General features: G+C 53.4%; 1 protein-coding gene across 8 annotated transcripts in view; it reads left to right on the forward strand.

The window, feature by feature from the left end:
- ARHGEF10 (Rho guanine nucleotide exchange factor 10) overlaps positions 1-16,360 on the forward strand; it is an 89,852-nt gene extending 73,492 nt beyond the window's left edge. For 7 of the 8 annotated variants that reach the window (XM_024768059.1, XM_024768054.1, XM_024768061.1 and 4 more), the window contains 3 exons: positions 5,190-5,364; positions 12,093-12,215; positions 14,628-15,139. In XM_024768059.1, coding sequence (XP_024623827.1) covers positions 5,190-5,364; positions 12,093-12,215; positions 14,628-15,139 — 810 coding nt within the window. Of the gene's footprint in view, positions 1-5,189; positions 5,365-12,092; positions 12,216-14,627 lie in introns of all 8 variants that reach the window. The other variant, XM_024768053.1, reaches the window with a different exon arrangement.
- Positions 16,361-18,116: the final 1,756 nt, after the last annotated feature.

An 18,116-nucleotide genomic window follows, 5' to 3' on the forward strand; every position in this document is an offset into this window, starting at 1 on the left:
TCAGTTTCTTTTCACAGAGAAGGAATAATAACGTAACAATCTTTCTTTAGAACATCTCTCCAAAACCAATACGTTAATTTTGCCATAAATTCGTACCGAAAGCCGGAATGATGGTTTCTGTAGCTGCCGCCAAGGCGATTCCAGACTAACAGAACGTTACGACCTTATTATCATTAAAGGGTTATTTCCACATGCTCCAGAGGCTCCATATGCTGTAAATCTTGAAGACTCAGAAGTAACATATTTGGATTTAAATAAAAGCCTCCTTTCTGTGCGTTTTTAGTACCAAAATGAGTAAATGTGTTTATGGAGAGAGAAGCAAAATCTACTCTGTTATTAAAAAAACGTAATTTATCCAGTTTTTCCGCCGGGCGGGGAAACCACAGTTGGGGTACCGGTGCAGCTCTGCAGGCTTGGAACCTCAATGCGTCTGCAGCCTCTTTGGTTGGGGTGAGGACAGCTGCTACAGGGAGGCTCCCTGAATGTGCCCTGTCTGTAGGGCTAGCGACGTGGGGCCACGAGGCTGCACTCGCTCTGCGGTGGGCTGAGCAGGGTGTGAGTTCTGATGTCCAGGGGCATGAATGTTCTCGCGGTGGCCTCTGCACGGCAGTGGTTGGCACAGTTGCAGTGGGGACGGCGGGACTGCAGTGCCAGCTCGGCGTTCTGATGGGGCAGCGCCGAGCACCTCACCCAGAGATGCTGAGCCAGGCGGGCTGTGTGTGCCCAGCGCGGCAGGAATAAAACTCCCCGCCTTCCCGCCAGGTCAGGGAAAGCAGACGGGGAAGCGTAAGTGTTAAATGCACGTAATGAAGCTGCAGTCATTGCACCTGGATCTGGGGTGGGGGGCGCCTTCTTTCTTCCTTCCCAGCTACGTAGGGCCTTCTTCATGGGGTTTACTTCATGCCTTTTAAGAAAATGTTGAGCTTTAGGAACACGGACGCAGCTCTGAAAGCAACCTGACGTTGAAGAGCGGGCGGTTTGGTGGATACGGCGGGTGCTGACCTCACAGCTTTGTTTCTCGGAGCCCCGATTTCACAGGTAGTTTCGGTTTAATTACTGGAGCTGTTCTAAAGTACGACCTGTCCTTCCTTACTCTCGATTTTCTGCAATGTGCAGTGTTCCTGACTCAGGACAAACAGACAGAAGGACAGGAGAAGAAGAAAAAGCTTTCCTTCCAACCCTACCCCCGACGTTGAAGAGAAAAATAGAATGAAAGAATGAAATGGATACGATACTAAAGGTGACCTAGTAGCAGAGCGTTTTCTGAGTTGATGCGTTTTTTTCCTGATGAGATAAATTCCCGTCATTGTATAGAAAGACACGAATGCAGGGCACAGAGGCGACAGGCCCAAGCTGGCAGGCAGACCGGTTCTTGAACACCTACTGCCGGTCCCGGCCCTGCTACCCTGCAGAGACCTTCAGATCCGCATGATTTCAAGGTGGCAGGAGACTCCGACACCCTGTTGCCCAAAGTTCCTGTTTTCACACAGAAGACCAAGCCTCTGAGAAGGTGGGAGACAATGGCCAGCATCCCAGAGATAAATTATCGTTCACATCACCCATCACCCATCATCCAGCACAGACGTGTCACGCATTTAAGAAGCACAGTGCTATACAGAAAACCCCAAAGCCCAGGAAGAACTCACAGGCCAGGTGCCGTGCCGGAACAGGTGAGGGCAACACCAGCCACCTGGCCCCTGGGGGCAGGTCTGGGGGCAGGACTGGCTACGGCATCTGCAGGGTCCCACGTCCAATGTCAGTTAGCCCGGACTCCGAGATGCCAGCAGCCCGAGCATCATGCCAGGTGCGGAGCCCTCTGAGCCTGAGACCCCGCGAGGGTCACAGGCCCGTAAAGCCGCCCTGTCTGGGGAGAGGAGGACTTCAGCAGGCGGCAAAAAACGCACAACATCTCAGAGGAGGAGTGCTGTGTGTCAGGACATGAGAAGGCAGTTCCTGGAGGACCTTTGCCCAGAAACAGGGTGAGTCCGAGCGTGGGGACGTGGGGTTGGCGCAGGTGTGGTCAGAGGGCACCTGGTCCCTCGCACGCAGGAGTGTGCGGTCCCCGCCTCGGTTCCCGGGGTTTCAGCCTCTGTTGCCGTGAGCGCTCACGGGGCCCGTCTGGGCAGCTCTGGCGAGGCCAAGGCCGTGACTGTGAGGGCAGCCGCGCTTGGCTCGGTTCCCGGGGCAGATCGGCGCATGACGTCCTGAGCCCCGCCACGCTGTGCGCGGTGGGGGCCGTGTGGGGATTTAACCAAGGGACAGACGCCAGGAAATCTGTCTTCTCCGAGGACTTCTTTTTGCAAGGAGTTGAAAGGGGGCTGAGATTGGGGACTGAAGACTCACTGAGAAGGTTGTTCCAGAGCTCTGTTGGGAGAATTCCACTCCCCGTGGGTGGAGGACAGAGAGGGAGAATCTGAGGTAGATTTTGCAGAACGAGGCACTTCTGTAAAGAAAAACAGCCAGTTGTGAGACGCCGAAGACCCGTGAGCAGGCAGTGGTGGACCCGGGCAGCCGCTGCAGCGGTGGAGGTGGCCACAGGACGGCCGGAAAGCAGCGTGCAGGACGCGTGGGACAAGATGGCCCGCAAGACAGAGGATGGGAGTGGGGCGACCAAGGCAGTAACCGAACGGAGCCGCTGGACGGCAGGGACGGGATGGGCCCCGACCAGCAGTGGCTCTGGGCTGCCTCCTCCCTGGGCTTGCTGAGTTCTTAGAAAGAAGCGGGGGTTGAGGACCAGCAGACTGCGAGTTTCTCTCTTCTTCCACAAGAAGTTTCAACAGTAACTGGGTGTGAAAGAGCCAGCAGCCAGGAGAGCGAGTACCTGTGCTCCTTTACGCCCAGGTAGCACAAGGACTTCTCAGCATCACGTGACGTTTTTCTTCCCTTTTTAACCTCTCTTTGGAAGCCGCCTTGCTCTGCCAGAGATGGCCTTCCGGGAGCAGTGAGCGCTTTGTCCTGAGCTGACCTGAAGGACCAGCTGGGCTTTTCCTCTTCAGAGACGCAGAGCTGTGAGGCCGAGTCTCAGCGCACGTGGGAGGCGTGGGCCGCTTGCCCCATTCCTCCCAGTCAGCCCCGCTCTGCTACTGAAACCTTACTGCTCGGTGATACACAGGTATACACAGTAAGGTATACACAGTAAGGTGATACACCTTACTGCCCCACACAGGGCAGTGGGACGCGAAATAGTGCTACCGCTTCCTGCAGCCCTGGTCTCGGCAGTGGGCTTCCTCCGAGGGGATCTGTACCGGTTCACAAGACAGCATGGAAGCTATCCCCCTTGAAGCCTGCCAGAGAGGAAAGCCATGTCTTTTCCTGTGGTACAGGGCAGCCCAAGCTACCTCCACGGGCTGTCCGCAAAGTGAAAAGACGACCCACGGAATGGCAGAAAATACTTAAGAATCGTGTATCTGCCAAGAGTGCATAACAAACAGCTTCTATAACTTACAGCTCAACGATCAAAAGAAAAATAGTCCAGTTCAGACACGGACCAAGGATCTGAACGGACATTTCTACAAAGAAGATACACAGTCGGCCACACAGGGAAGGGTATGCACCATCCTTAGTCCTTAGGGAAATGCAAACCAAAGCAACCATGAGACACCACGTCACGCCCACGAGGATGACAGCAATAGAAAAGGGACATTAACAAGTGCCGAGAGGACGCGGAGAAGTCGAGAGCTGCACACATCGCCGGTGGGGACGTGAAACGGGGCAGCTGTTGGAAAACAGTCTGTCCTTCCTCAAAAAGTGAAATGTGGAGTTGCTGTGTGGCCCAGCGTTTCCAGTCATACGTGTTTACTCAGGAGGACTCACTCTGTAAGAACTCGGGGCTCCTTCCTAACCGCCGGCACCGGCTCGTCCCCACTGACGCGTGTTTAAATTAGACCTGTGACGATCGGGGTCGCTTTGTGGGAGGGTGCACACGTGCGCGGAGGGAGGTATCTGTGGAGGTGAGCATAGCACGGGCGTCTCGGAGGAAACGGCGGCCCCCCGGCTTTGGCTGCAGGAGGGGCCGAGGGCCCGAGCCAGTTGTCCGCCCCGAGAGCAGGGTCCTCGTCTTCCCTCCCGGGAGGTGCGCGGGTACTCTGGAGGGAATGCGCAGCCCGGGCAGGTGGTGATGGCAGGACTGGGCGCTCAGGCCGTCGGGGGCGTCTGCGAACTCCAGAATCACTGTCACGCCTGAGTCCCGGCTTCAGGATGACCCCCAGGCCGCTCTCCAGCCCTGCCTGTCCAGCTGCAGTCTTCACTTAAAACAAGGTGTGGTGCCCTTGGACGGGCAGCCTCCCTTCTGACAAAATCAGAGACTCACGTGTCCCCCTCGGTCCAGCTTGGGAGTGCCGCGCGGCGTGGGTGCAGCGTGAGGGGCTAACTGGCGAGCCCTTTCCACGCGGGTAGGCGTGCGAGGATGGCGCCTTTGGCCCCCTCGGCCGCATAGTGGGTTGTAAAGAGCGTCCCGCACTGTTCTCAGTCCTTGAGGAAGGGGACAGAGGCATAAGCCTGTTTTTTTCCTAGGGGGTTTTAAGTTACCTCTTTTCAGGCTAGAGAGCTGTGCAGGATTGTGACCTGCTGTGGGCTAAGAGGACTTCTTTGAGGGTAGTGTTTCTTCTCACTGTGTCTCCAAGCTTCACCCCACCTGCCCCCCGCCAATCCCTGGTAGGCAGTGACCACAGCTGCCCAGCACAGGCCCGTCCACCATGGGGACAAGTTCCAAAAGTTCCCTCTCGGGGGCCCCGTGGAGCAGGGTTGTCAGGATGGAGACCTGGAGCAGAGCGCAGCCCGGAGGCTCGGGAAGGGCCTGGTCAAGCGGAGAAGCTGCAGGTGGCCACCCGGGGGCCGGACGGGGCTGGACAGCGAGGGGGCCCTGCGAGCTCGGCGGGGCTCAGCTGCCCGTACAGGCCTCCTCGCGGGCAGACGTGGCCCTCGTTCCCGCTCGGGTTTGGGGGTGCTGATGGTCCACGGCGTCCAGGGCACTGCTCAGCACCTGCGGATCTGGGGTGACGGTGCCCTTGCTGTAGGTGGTTGAGGGCAGGTGAGATCCGGGGTGCCAGCTGGACACGCTGGCACGGTGGGGACGACAGCGCCACCCGAGGCTTCACGCGCAGCCCTGAGGGCGGGTCCGTGACGGCGACGTGGGTGCAGCTCCGTGCGGTATCCCTGACACGCCCTCGCCTTCTCCTTGGTCTCCGCAGAGCCAGCTGGAGGCCCACCAGGAGGAGGGCATGGTGGTCTCACACATGGCCATTGCCGGTGTGGGCATCTGGATCGCCTTCACCTCAGGGTCCACGCTCCGCCTCTTCCACACGGAGACGCTCAAACATCTCCAGGACGTCAATGTCGCCACCCCGGTCCACCACATGCTGCCAGGTGGGCCCTGGGGCGCTGGGGGGCGGTGCCACCTCCCCCGGGGCCGGCGCTCGGGGCTGTCGGGTAACGCGAACTAAAGCGCCCTTCTTAGAGGTCAGAGCCGCCCATTGCAGACGGTTTAGTGCTGTTAGTAAAGCACTGGGGCGGAGGGCGGGGGCAAGGATCTGAGGTTGAAGGGCAGAGAAAAGGAGACTCTCTGGTGGGGGGGGCTCCAAGGGGCTCTGCCAGCCCCACGCGGGAAGGGTGTTCCTGGCAGCGGGAGTCAAACCAGCCAAGGTACAGGAGTGGGGTGTGGGAGCCGCATGTGGCTGGTGTGTGGCTAGTATGTACACGCGTGAGCTTGTTAGGTACGGGCGTGTGGCTAGTATGTACACGTGTGGGCTTGTTATGTACGGGTGTGTGGCTAGTATGTACATATGTGGGCTTGTTATGTACGGGCGTGTGGCTAGTCTGTACACCTGGGCTTGTTATGTACGGGCGTGTGGCTAGTCTGTACACCTGGGCTTGTTATGTACGGGCGTGTGGCTAGTATGTACACCTGGGCTTGTTATGTATGGGTGTGTGGCTAGTATGTACACGTGTGAGCTTGTTATGTACGGGTGTGTGGCTAGTATGTACACCTGGGCTTGTTATGTACGGGCATGTGCTAGTATGTACGCGTGTGGGCTTGTTATGTACGAGTGTGTGGCTAGTATGTACACCTGGGCTTGTTATGTACGGGTGTGTGGCTAGTATGTACGCATGTGGGCTTGTTATGTACGGGTGTGTGGCTAGTATGTACACGTGTGGGCTTGTTATGTACGGGTGTGTGGCTAGTATGTACACGTGTGGGCTTGTTATGTACGGGCGTGTGGCTAGTATGTACACCTGGGCTTGTTATGTACGGGTGTGTGGCTAGTATGTACACGTGTGGGCTTGTTATGTACGGGTGTGTGGCTAGTATGTACGCCTGGGCTTGTTATGTACGGGTGTGTGGCTAGTATGTACACCTGGGCTTGTTATGTACGGGTGTGTGGCTAGTATGTACACGTGTGGGCTTGTTATGTACAGGCGTGTGGCTAGTATGTACACCTGGGCTTGTTATGTACGGGTGTGTGGCTAGTATGTACACGTGTGGGCTTGTTATGCAGGGCATGTGGCTAGTGTATATAAGCATGTTGCAGATGTGTGTATGTATGTAACTTGTATGTATACGCGTTGCTTGCTGTGTACAGGTGTGTGTGCCTGGTGTGTATTGGCCCACGTCTCCACGGGGCTTTTAAGGACCAGGCTCATGCCGCATGGCATTCCCCTCCTTTCCCACGTTGGCTGCGTCTCCTGGCTCCCGGTTGGAGAAGAGAAAGATCCGATGTGCAGCACGTGGGCTGCCACCCACACCGCGTGAACAGACCTGTGCAGGAAGCCCTCGCAGGGCGCTCGAACCCCCAGTCCCTGTTTTACCAAAGCCCAGCGGTCACGTACCTGTGACCACGTAACCTGTTTGCACCTGGGCCACCGGCTGTACTTCATCTTGTTTTCTTTCCTTCTTTCCATCCCCCAGTTAACGACTCCCTTGTTTCTTATCCACCTGCGTGGCTTTCACTGTTCAGGTCAGGATCCGCCTGGGTTCCTGTGGAGCCAGGAGACCGTGTGGTCAGGTGGGGACACCTGGCGGCCCCACGTCCCCGGGCCCCTTGGCAGGTGTGCCCCCGCCTGCTGTCACCGTCACCACACACAGTCCCTGCCCCTCCCCCTCCCCCCGGGGCCCCCGCCTCCTATCCCTGTGCCAGGACTTAGGGCTCTTTCTCCCAAGCCCATGTCCCATGCAGAAGGAGCCTTTGGGTGGCGTGTTCTCCCGCATCTGCCTGCTGTGTGCGAAATACCTCTAGTTTCAGCAATATCCGGGGATTCTGTGCTTTCTCTGCATCTCATGTTTTACTCCCAGGTTTGTAGCTGCTAGACCTGGCGGACGTGAGGAAGGTGGACAGTTAGAGCAGAAATCAGGGACACTTAGAATGAGAGTCCTCTTGCTACGCCCGGGCAGTGGTTCTTGAATGTGGTCCTCAAAAAGGCATCTGACGTTGGTCTGATTTTCTTGCATTTTGGGGAACAGGGAGGCCAGACACCCATGTCTTGTCTGTCCTTCTTTGAATCGCCTTACCCTTGGGCCAGTGTTTCACGGTGAGAAGTGTTTCATTGTGTCCTCTCTGACACTTAGATACTTGTGTCAGTGCGTGTTTGCACCCTATGTGAGCCTGTGGAATTGCAGGTCCTTGGACCACCATCATCCCGGACACATGTATGTAAACCTCATTCTGGAGTTGTGTTCGTGGTGTTGCCCAAATGGGTTTTTTACGTATATATGGCAATAACGTGTAAACTGTCCTTTCGTGCTCTCACTGGAATATAAAATTCCAGTAGGTTCTAGAGATGAAGCCTTCCCAGGCCAGAAAGAACACAATTGGAAAAAAAAAATTACTATACCGTACTGTAACTCATGACTTTTTGTAGCAGAATTGAGAACCCTAATTAGTTCCCTAGAGGTCTCGGCATGCTTTCCCCTGTGGACTGGGACTTGCGTGACGAGCTGCATCTTTCTGTCCGGTTTGGAGCTCTGTTCTGAGCACCATTAGTTCAAGCGCTTTGCCGTAAACCACATCATACTTGGCAGACACAGTGGATGACGGCGCCTGGGGTCAGCACACACGTTTCGAGGGGCCGTCGGTCAACCTTCCCGGCCCCCGAGGTGGTTACAGCCCGTGGTTCAGAGGGCGGCATCTCCTCCGGGTCATGAGGCTGCATGACTCACGTCAGGATGCAGCTGTTTCCTTTTCATCCAGAACAGTCAGGGGAGGGTATCTGGATGAAAAAGTGCTGAGACCCCCGCCCCCTGTCAGATTAGCCTTCCCAGGTCCCCACTGAGTGAGCACGTTGCTTTCCAGGGGTGACGTAACCAAATAAAGTGGCACGATTTTCTATGTAATACAAAAGTCAGTGTAAGTCTTCTAAGTACCATCAAACCACATCATAAGGGAATTCAGCAACTTAAACTAGACTCAAGGTTATTTATGAGTTAGGGAACAGACCAAGGAGTGGATTTCGTGTCCCTTGGGCTCTGGTGCCATCCTGCGCTAACCAGCAGCTACTCAACCAGCAGTTGGTCCTGAGCTAACTAGCAGCTTCCTTAACCAGCAGTTGATCCCACGCTAACCAGCGGCTCCTTAAGCCCCGCGCTAACCAGTGGCTCCTTAACCAGCAGTTGATCCTGTGCTAACCAGCAGCTACTCAACCAGCAGTTGGTCCCGCGCTAACCAGCGGCTCTTTAACCAGCAGTTAATCCTGCGCTAACCTGCCCGCCTCCCTGGTCTCTGTCCCGGGTGGGAGCCAGGAGTGGGTTCCAGTCATAGCCTTTCCAAGCACACTTGGAAGGCTGGCTGCTTCTCCTATTCTCTCCCCTGTTTGTGTGTTTCTTGCGAGCATTTGAATAAACCTGGCCGGTCTCCCCCGTGCTCCTGTGTCCCCATGTGAGAGGACAGCAGGGTCCCCAGAGAGCGTGCATCACACAGCGGCCAGCTCCCCTGCCCCTTCGTGTGGATAACTCACTTCCACCCCATGCCAACTGCAGCCTTTGTCGGCATCTCTGCCCCGCCCCTCCCGCCCCGCCTCCCCCTTAGATGCTGAGTGGGTGGCCCCTCTGCCCGCAGCTTGGCCAGCTCAGAAGGCCACAGCTGGTGCTTCCACAAGGAGTAGCCTGGACGCCTCTCAGCAGCTCTGTCTGCAGACCCTCCGGAATGGGAAAATCTCCACGTTCCCTAATTACCATTCAGTTAAACTTTCATATGTGAAATTAAAGATGAATCCTAGACTACTTTGAAAATGGAACAAACCATCATGTGCTGGAACTGAAGGCTTTCAAACCAGTTAGAAAGGAAAACATCCCAGTTTTCCCTGCTTTCGCGTTTGTTATGATGAAGTGAAGGTTTGTGGGTGTCCCCCCAGGAGCACCACCCAGAAGCCCCGGGGTTGTTTCCGTTGGTCTTTCCCACCGACCACGTAGTTTTTCCCCTTCTCGTCATGTTTCGTAACCTTTCCCCACACGGTGACTTTTCCCATCCCGATGCCACATGGTGCGCCTTCTGTACCTTGGAATTGTTTTGTCCTTTCTCTTTAGAAAGATCCACTTCTGGAGAGAGGAGTTTCTTCACAGAGACTAGAGAGTTTCCCAGATTTTCACTGCATATAACGTAACACAGATGTAAAAGCTGGAGACAGGATGAAACGTCAGATGTTCCTAATATGCTATTTACAGGCAAAGAGGCGGGAAAATTCCTAAGGGGGATAAAAGGTCACTTTCAAAATGCATTTATGAATGAAAATAAGTAGTAAACTTTTATCCTTTGTAATTTGAAAGTAAGATCTTCTTAATGTTTTTATTAGTGGTTGGAAATATTTCACATCATATTTTACGAGGATCTGTTAATCCTCACTGTGGAGGTGGGCTGTTTGAAATTCCCTTTTCCTCATTAGTTTTCTTTAAAGCCAAGTGGTAGATTAAAAGTATTTCAGATGCTTCTTTAATAGTCCTAGGCCGATATTTTAAAAAATGTTATATTCTCTGTGAAAGAAAATTTAACTCACAAATTCCTTTTTTGGAGAATGAAAGGAAACTCAGTTTCCCAGACCAAAATATTTCAGGACGATCAAATAAATCACAAAACAGTTTATTCATACAAACAGTTTTCGCTTATATGCAGGACTTGGCTACCAAAATGAGGGTGTGGGTGGACTTAAATGATATAAAAACCCACAGCCAACCTCGGAACCGAGCCCTGAGACCACGTTATGAGAGTCTGCTTGTTTTTATTGTTGCCAATACTTTCGTGTGTTAAAAAGGAAATTTATTCACGTCTAGGACCACAGGGCTATACCACTGCCCCAGTTTTTGTATTCCTTCCAGGAGGGTGGCTTCAGAAAGTGGCTGCAAAAGGGAAATAATAGCTCTGTCCCCTGTCCATCCCGTTGTCATGACATTCTCCACGTTGGTGTTGAGAAGTAAGATATCCAGATGGAATGTAACCTGCTGCCCCTGGCACCAGGGCAGTGGCGGAGGCCGTACGTCACCGGAACAAAACAAAACACAGAGCAGTGAGCCAGTCCCAAAAGTCGCCTCCACCAGCTGCTTCCACCAAAGGTTCCCGGAGGGTTAGAGAGGAGGGTGTCTGCTTTGCGGGTTTGCTTTCTGTCTCGAGCGTAGCTGTGGGAAATCTTTAGGTCACGTGGCATCAAGTGAGGCTTCTGCTCTGGAAGGCACACCCGTGGGTCCTGGGACGTTCCCTGGTCCCTGGAGCTCCTCTCCGAAGGGCTGCCCCACGATGGGACCACCTGCCCCTGGATAGCAATCATTGTGAGCTGTGCCCAGAGCCGTGTTTCTGAATGGCTTCTGCAGTTCTCCCTGGCGTTTGGAAATGGCAGCTCCCGGCCCAGGTGTAGACAGACACGCAGGTCCCAGGCGTCTCTAAAGCTCCAGCTGCTCGCACGGGCACGCATTTGGATTCCTGGGAACTTAATACATTAGCTTTTCTTCAAAAAATATGCCTGTATTTAGAGGTAAAACCAGATCTTTAGTTTTTGTAGCTGTTGTCTCGGTTTGGTTTCAGTGTTTCGTTGCCTCAATAATCATAAAATAACTTCAGTGGACATGGTGACCTGCCTTTGGCTTTGGTGTTTAGACCATTTGTTTCCATGCTTTTTATCTAAGATGAACTTAGGTCAAGCGCAGAGATACTGAAAATGACTCATTTCCAGAGAGCAGAAGAACCAGCTGTTTTGAAGCGCCCTCCATTCCTTCCTGGGAGCAGCCGCATGACCCTTCTCTGCTCTTGAGCTTCAGTGCTGAGCAGAGATGCCAGGAGGGGCTTAAAGCCCCTGTCGAAGGTGGTGGTGCTGTGGGCAGGGTCAGGGCAGGGGTGGGATGCTCGGGGCCTAGACTCAGTCCCTGAGACGAGAGTCACGGGGAGACACGCACCTTTCCCTCCACCTCCTAACGTTGTCAGGCTGACCCACCTCTCTGGGCCGCAGAGCCTCGACTGCAAAACAAAACAAAACAAGGCAGAGCGAACAGCCGGAAGCTCCAAAGCCCTTGGACTCCAGCGTTTGGTGTCCGCGTCTCCCGGACTTTCCCACCGAGGCCGTGAGTGGTCTCCTTCAGACGGAACCTTTGGGTGGTCGCTTGCATCTCTCCCCTGTGATGCTGAGCGCGGGCTGCGCTGGGAGCCCGTCCTACCTGCGAGGTCCCCTCTTACCTGCCTAGGTGGGCTCTTGCGCACACGGGGCTGCCGTCTGACGTGCGTGTGTGTGCGCGTGTGTGTACGTGTGTGTACGTGTGTGTGTGCAGCTCTGCCTGGAAGTGGATGATTTACATGGACGGTTCGGGGCGGGGGTGTGTGATCGGCTCTGGAAGGGCCGCACCAGCAGTGCTGAGAGCACCGTGCACGTGTCCTGAGGCCGTGGCCGTGCTCTGCCGGGGTGCAGCCAGGACGCCCCCCAGATCTCTCTCTTGCTCGTCCGGCTGAAGGAGTCGCGGTGTGTGGCTAGGGCTCCGGTGACACCCGCTGGCCGGGAGGGCTCGGGGCTGCCCGGGGAGCGTTCTGGCGCGTCTGTAGGGTTTCTGGGCAGTTCCCGGGGCCCCTGCCCCAGCGTGTGGGCTGCAGAGGCCAGACTGCGGGGCACAAGTCTCTCCTGTCCCCCAGGACACCAGCGGCTGTCTGTGACCAGCCTGCTCGTCTGCCACGGCTTGCTGATGGTCGGCACCAGCCTGGGCGTCGTGGTGGCCCTGCCCGTCCCTCGTCTGCAGGGGATCCCCAAGGTGACTGGTGAGTACACCCCCCGAGTGCCTGCGTCTCCCAGGCCTCTGTGCTGTACTGTACTCTCGTCAAGCCCATGGGTCTGTGGTCAGCTGTGTCTTTGCTTAAACAGTGTAAATTACTTAGGTGGCTTTCTCTCTCCCTTCGTCCCTTCCTTTTTTCCTTCCTTTCTTTCCTACTATAAAGACTATGTCTATTAATTTGAATCATCAGGTTATACTTTTGTCTTCCTGTTTCTGACGTCAGTGGTCCAGGGAGACCCTTATCCCCAAGACGTGTTTGCACGTTACCTTTTTTGCCACCTGTTGGTTTTGATCATTCTATACAGTTTTGCCCAGTGAAAATGGATGCTTTTTAATGTTTTGCAAAGGAGGAGGCCCAGCATCTGAGAAAGCTCAGTTGTGCTGTTTTACAGTGTTGCGGGGAGTTCAAATGGGCACACCCTTTTTGGAAAGCACTTTGGTGTTTAGGACTTGAAGATGCTTTTGCGTCAGGAGTCAGGGTTTCCAATTCAGGAAATTCTGTCTCGTGAAGCAGCCAACTCTAGGAATAAACCATGATGCAGAAAGAACAGGAAACGGCCTAAACATCCAAAATTAGGAGTAGGGAGACGCCTAAGACAGTGGTCACGTTGCCATTTTAGAACGTAACACAGCCAGTGAAAATGATGTTTGCAGAGAGCTTGGAATGATACAGAGAAATGTTAATTCTGTAAGTTAAAGAAAACCAAGATCTTAAAATTGTATGTCGATTATGTAATAACTCTCAGAGAAAAAGATTTGTAGGAAACTCATTGAAACGTTTATAAAGATCTCTGTCTATAGTTTCTTCCTACTGTCAACGCTGGAGTATTTCACTCTGACCACAGGCAGCCCTTCCTTCCCTCAACAAGCGTTCACGGGTCTACTGCAAATAGGTCTGTGCTTTAGATAAATTCCTATTTTGTCATGATCCACCTGTTAGGATCATGGAATTCCAACTTGGTTTATTCATTTCTTAACTGCTGTCTTCGTTATGACCTGCCTGTGATACATGCAGAAGCTGTACATGATGACTACGGGCATTTTGAGTGGTAAAGGCTCAGGAGTCAGAAGCTCTTCCCGTCACAGCTGGGGACGCTTCTCCCCGACAACCAAACATAGCCGTTCTCCTGCTGGGTCTCACGTCACCGTTCCATTGTTTTTTCTCCATAGTTTTGCTAATTTGTACCTTTTTTTAAAAAAGAACTCTTTAATTGTGCCGTTTCCACATTTTCTATCATTGTCTCGTAGTGAATGTATTCCTCTCCGACTGCTTTCTTTCCGTGTTATTTCTGAGGCGCATCCTTGTTGGTCACGTGGCTGTAGCTCATGCGTGTCACTGCTCTGGAGCGTGGCTTTGTTCCCCATGTGACGTACAGTGGGTATTTAGTTGTTTCCTGTTCTGTGTGTTACATGCTATGCCTCTGTGGGGGTTCCTCTGGCCACCCCTTCTCATAAGGACTCGGGTTCCTCTGGCTGTGTGTCCGGGAGGGGACCACAGGTGTGTAGGAAACACTCACATTCAGGTTCACCCGGTGATGCTGGGATGTTCCCCTGGGCTGTCGCGTCAGATCACACCTCCATGCCCGGTGTCTGGGCGTCCCCATCCCTTCACCCTGTACCCGCTGTTGGTGGAGTTCTTGACTGAAGGAAGTCACCTCGCCCAGCTGAGGAATCCTGTAACGTCCTCTGCTTCGGCCAGAGTGGGAGGGAGGTGCTAGGGCCCTGTTTCAGCCTCAAAGCATTTGGTGAAAAGGGCATCTACCCCCCATTTCTGTCACCTCACCTGCGAGGCGCTTAAAAATGGACATCCCGTTCCCGCCTGGCCCTTGGAGTCCCGGTGTTATGGGGGAGTCTGCATTTCATAAAAACGGCCTACAGGGAGTTTCTGGTGCTTCTTTTAAAATTCAATTCACATCGTCCTTGAACTGAAGAGCCCCCATTTTAATCGATACCATAGGACTAACTTATTCTAAACCACAGAATCTTTTTAAAGTGAAAAATGGCAGGAAACTACTTAGAGTTTACGCATCTTATTCCTAACATTGACATGTTTCAGGCATTTAAGTTTTTAAAACCAAGATTTAGGGAAACTTTTCCTAAATATATTATCTTAGAGCAGGCGAGAAGGCATTTATACAGAGAACAGGAAAATAGATACTTTATCACTTTAAAAGTACCACGCAAGTACCAGAACTGAGATACCGCTGACGAAAACCACGGTTGTATTTTAGACCATGGTTTTGAGAGCATTCTTGGACTTCCCTAGAGATCCACGAGAACGTGGTCTGGAAGCTGTTTTTGCTCTGAGCTGTCGAGTACAGGGTTTTGCCGTGTGGACGGGGGGTGCCCGGGGCCCTGCCCGGCATGCGGAGCCCTGCTGAGCGCTGTGCCCTTTCAGGTCGAGGCCTGGTCTCCTACCATGCTCACAACGGGCCCGTCAAGTTCCTGGTCGTGGCCACAGCCGCCTCCAAGGCGGACAGAGACAAGCCCAGGGACAGCCCGCCCCCCGGTGCCGACCCCCAGGATGAAGACCAGAGGGACACGCTCCCCGGTGAGGGGCCCGGGCCCTGCCTGAGCCGCAGCGGTCCTGACGCCGTCTGGCTGGGGGCTTCGCTGGGCTCCCTCGCCCAGGCCAGCGACGTCTCCTCCACGTCTGGGTCCCCGACGCCTTCCCAGGGCTCGGGCTCCCTGGGGCCCCGCTCAGAGGAGAGTTTCATCCAGGACCCCCTGCGGCTCCCCTGCAGCTCCCCCGGCCGAGGGCGGCGGGCCAGGAAGGCCAAGGCCAGCTCCGTGCTGGTGGCCTGTGGGGGACAGGGCCACCGGCGGGTGAGCAGGAAGGCCAGGCAGCAGCGGCCGGAGGAGTTGGCCTCGTCCGTCATGGTCTGGCAGATCCCCCTGCTGAATGTGTGAGCCAGGGTCGAGATTCGGGGGTGGCCTTTCAGCCAAGTCACACACCCCGAGCGGTCCCGCCGCATCTATACTGGCTGGGTGTGAATCGCCAGCCGTCTCGGGGCCGAAAAGTGCAATATCGTCACGGGGGCATCTCCGGCAGCCCCTCCCTCCACCCCAGGCAGGGGAGCCCCGTGTGAACGCGCATGAGGAAGGGGGTGGACGCCGTGTTCGAGTGGGTGGGGGTCCCGGGAGGATGCTCCCCCTCTGACCCCCGTGGTCCTTAATAAACACGGGACGCTGCAGACCTGTTCTCGTAGCCTGTCACCTAGAGAACTCACAGACTCAGAACTCACGGGGAAATACAGCGTATTCACTGGTGGAGGGGTTTATTAACAATTCTTAAAGTAATTGTCCTTGATTCAGATTCACTACTTTTATTTATGTTGTATATCTTTTAACTCCAGAATAGAATTTGTAACAATGAAGAAAGCCACGTAACACATACCATGCCGGGTGGTGTTATGTGCTATCTGAGTTGAACTGAGTTTTCCAAAGTGGTATAACACGTACTGTATATTTTTAACAAAGTAGTATTTTTATATCGCATTTTTCTATTAAAAAAAATTAACAAAGTTTTAGTCACTATGTTATCCGTAACGTTTCACAAATAACGTTTGCTTTGAACCAAAATCCTCAACGCCTGTCAACATTTAGACTCAAGCGTCAATGCCAAAATACCCACGTTGGAGATGTATGTGTTTTAGTGTCTCAGGAGACGTAGAAGGTGTCTTGGTCCATCCTTTCCTGCTGTGTTTGCATCTGTCGACCAGGAGCGCTTCTAGCTTTGAATGCATGTCCTGAAGGATGCACGGTGCTGGTCAGGGCGGGCGCCGGTGCTGGCGGCGGACACAGGACACAGGAAAGGTGGCCCTTGGTCGGCAGACTGGCACTTAGGGCCCCTTCTGCGGGCGTCATGCACGAGTGGTCCGTGAGTTCGCTGTGCTCCACGTGTCGTTATCTATCAATGTTCTACTTACTGGATGGTTAAGAAAAACAATGCAAGTCCACCCGAGATTAATGTCTCAGCACTTTACAGGTGACTAAAAATGCTAATTTTATGACTTTGCCAAATATTTTCCAAGGTGCACGTGTGCCCCCATGTGAAAGAAATATCTCCCCCAGCCTTCCTTAAACTATTAGCTGCTATCTTATTTCATGAATAAAGTCTTTTTATTTAAAAATACAATAACGTGAGTTGCTTTTTTTCCTGTGAAACGCAAAGGGGCAGTTAGGTTCGAGGGACGGTCGGGTTCCTTTCCAATGTGGCATCCCCACGTGCTGGTTTGGGAGTTTACGTGTGGATTCCAGAGACGGGCACAACGTACGTGTCAAAGAGCGCTTTGAATCCCAAGTCGGTGCTGAGAAACTCTCTCGAGGCGCGTGTACTTGAGTGACATCATGGGTTGAATTAGTTTAATATAAAATATAAAGAGGAGTGTCTAACGTCAGCTCTGTACTGTTTGCACTGATTAAAAATATACAGTTTCTCCGTGTTTTCAGTGTCCACATAAAACAGAAGTACTTGGATATGCCTTTTACTCAAACCTTGATGCTCAAAGACTGTTTGGTCGTTCTTCATCAGTACCTCAAAAAACTCAACTTACAACTGCCACATTTTCTTATGGGATAAATAAGTAAACAATAAAAATGGTGCTAGCCGAGGTTTCCACTTACATTGTAATATTGGTGACGTATTCAGGAAAGCCTTGCTGTCACTCACGCCCATCTGTCACTTCACCAGGTTTTATTTTCCAGCTGTGTGGTGAAGCTTTCAATATCACTTTATTCTATTCCCATTTTTAATTAAAATGTGCGTAGTCACTCCGGGACCCGGCCCTGCCGAGAGGCCCTGGTTCCAGTGCGGGGGAGGGATGCGGTGCCTTTTGAACCTGCAGTGCTCACAGCAGGAGTCCGGACCCTGGAGCCCGGAGAGGTTTCCTTCCAGACGGTCTCTTTCCGGTGACCGGACTCGGGCCTGAACAGAGTTCATGCTGGTCTGGAGGACTCCCTGAATTAGTACGTGTAACTGCTTCTCTCTCCGACAAGCTGCAGGAAATGGGATTCTTTGCAAGTGGAATCATCTGATTTGATTCTCTAAATCACGTCCCAAAGTATCTTTTTCTGTAAATATTTTCATATATTGAATTTGATAAAAATGTTCTAGATCCTGAGGACAGAGGGATAATTTATAGCCACAGTTTTCTCACCTGTCAAATGGACATAATTTAAGCCCTAGCGACTGCACATTTTTTTGGTGGCTTTTAGATTTATACATGCGTGAAAGCATTTCATAAAACTGGGTATTTTTCAGGCATAAAGCTTTCAAAGTAGCGGGAGCTCTGCATTGACGTAGAACCGCCATCGGATGCCAAGTCACGGCTCCTGAGGGAAGCAGTGTGTGGAGATAGCAGCCACTTCACTTACTTGCTTTAAAAAAAAACTGAGTGAGGGCTTCCCTGGTGGCGCAGTGGTTGAGAGTCCGCCTGCCGATGCAGGGGACACGGGTTCGTGCCCCAGTCCAGGAAGATCCCACATGCCGCGGAGCGGCTGGGCCCGTGAGCCATGGCCACTGAGCCTGCGCGTCCGGAGCCTGTGCTCCACAACGGGAGAGGCCATGACAGTGAGAGGCCCGCGTACGGCAAAAAAAAACTGAGTGAATGTGGAAGAAAAACTGAGTAGATGATTGCGTGGTACTCTTCTGGAAGTTTCCTTACCCGTGTGTCAGTTCTATCCGGGCCCAGGGCGTTTCCTGCTCCCTGGGAAACCTCTTCTCCCTTCATCCCCTGCGCCACCCTGCGGGCGGGCGCACACACCCCTGCGGCCCCCGCCCAAGGCCCCAGCGGTGCAGTGCGTTTGTTGGGCTGGCAGGGCCGCCCTCAGAGTCTGAAAGAATTAACCCCTGCAAAGCGTGTTAGTGAGTTCTTTGCTGTCAGGT

This window comes from Neophocaena asiaeorientalis, unplaced genomic scaffold (assembly GCF_003031525.2).
Source record: "Neophocaena asiaeorientalis asiaeorientalis breed wild unplaced genomic scaffold, Neophocaena_asiaeorientalis_V1.1 scaffold16, whole genome shotgun sequence".
Taxonomy (NCBI): domain Eukaryota; kingdom Metazoa; phylum Chordata; class Mammalia; order Artiodactyla; family Phocoenidae; genus Neophocaena; species Neophocaena asiaeorientalis.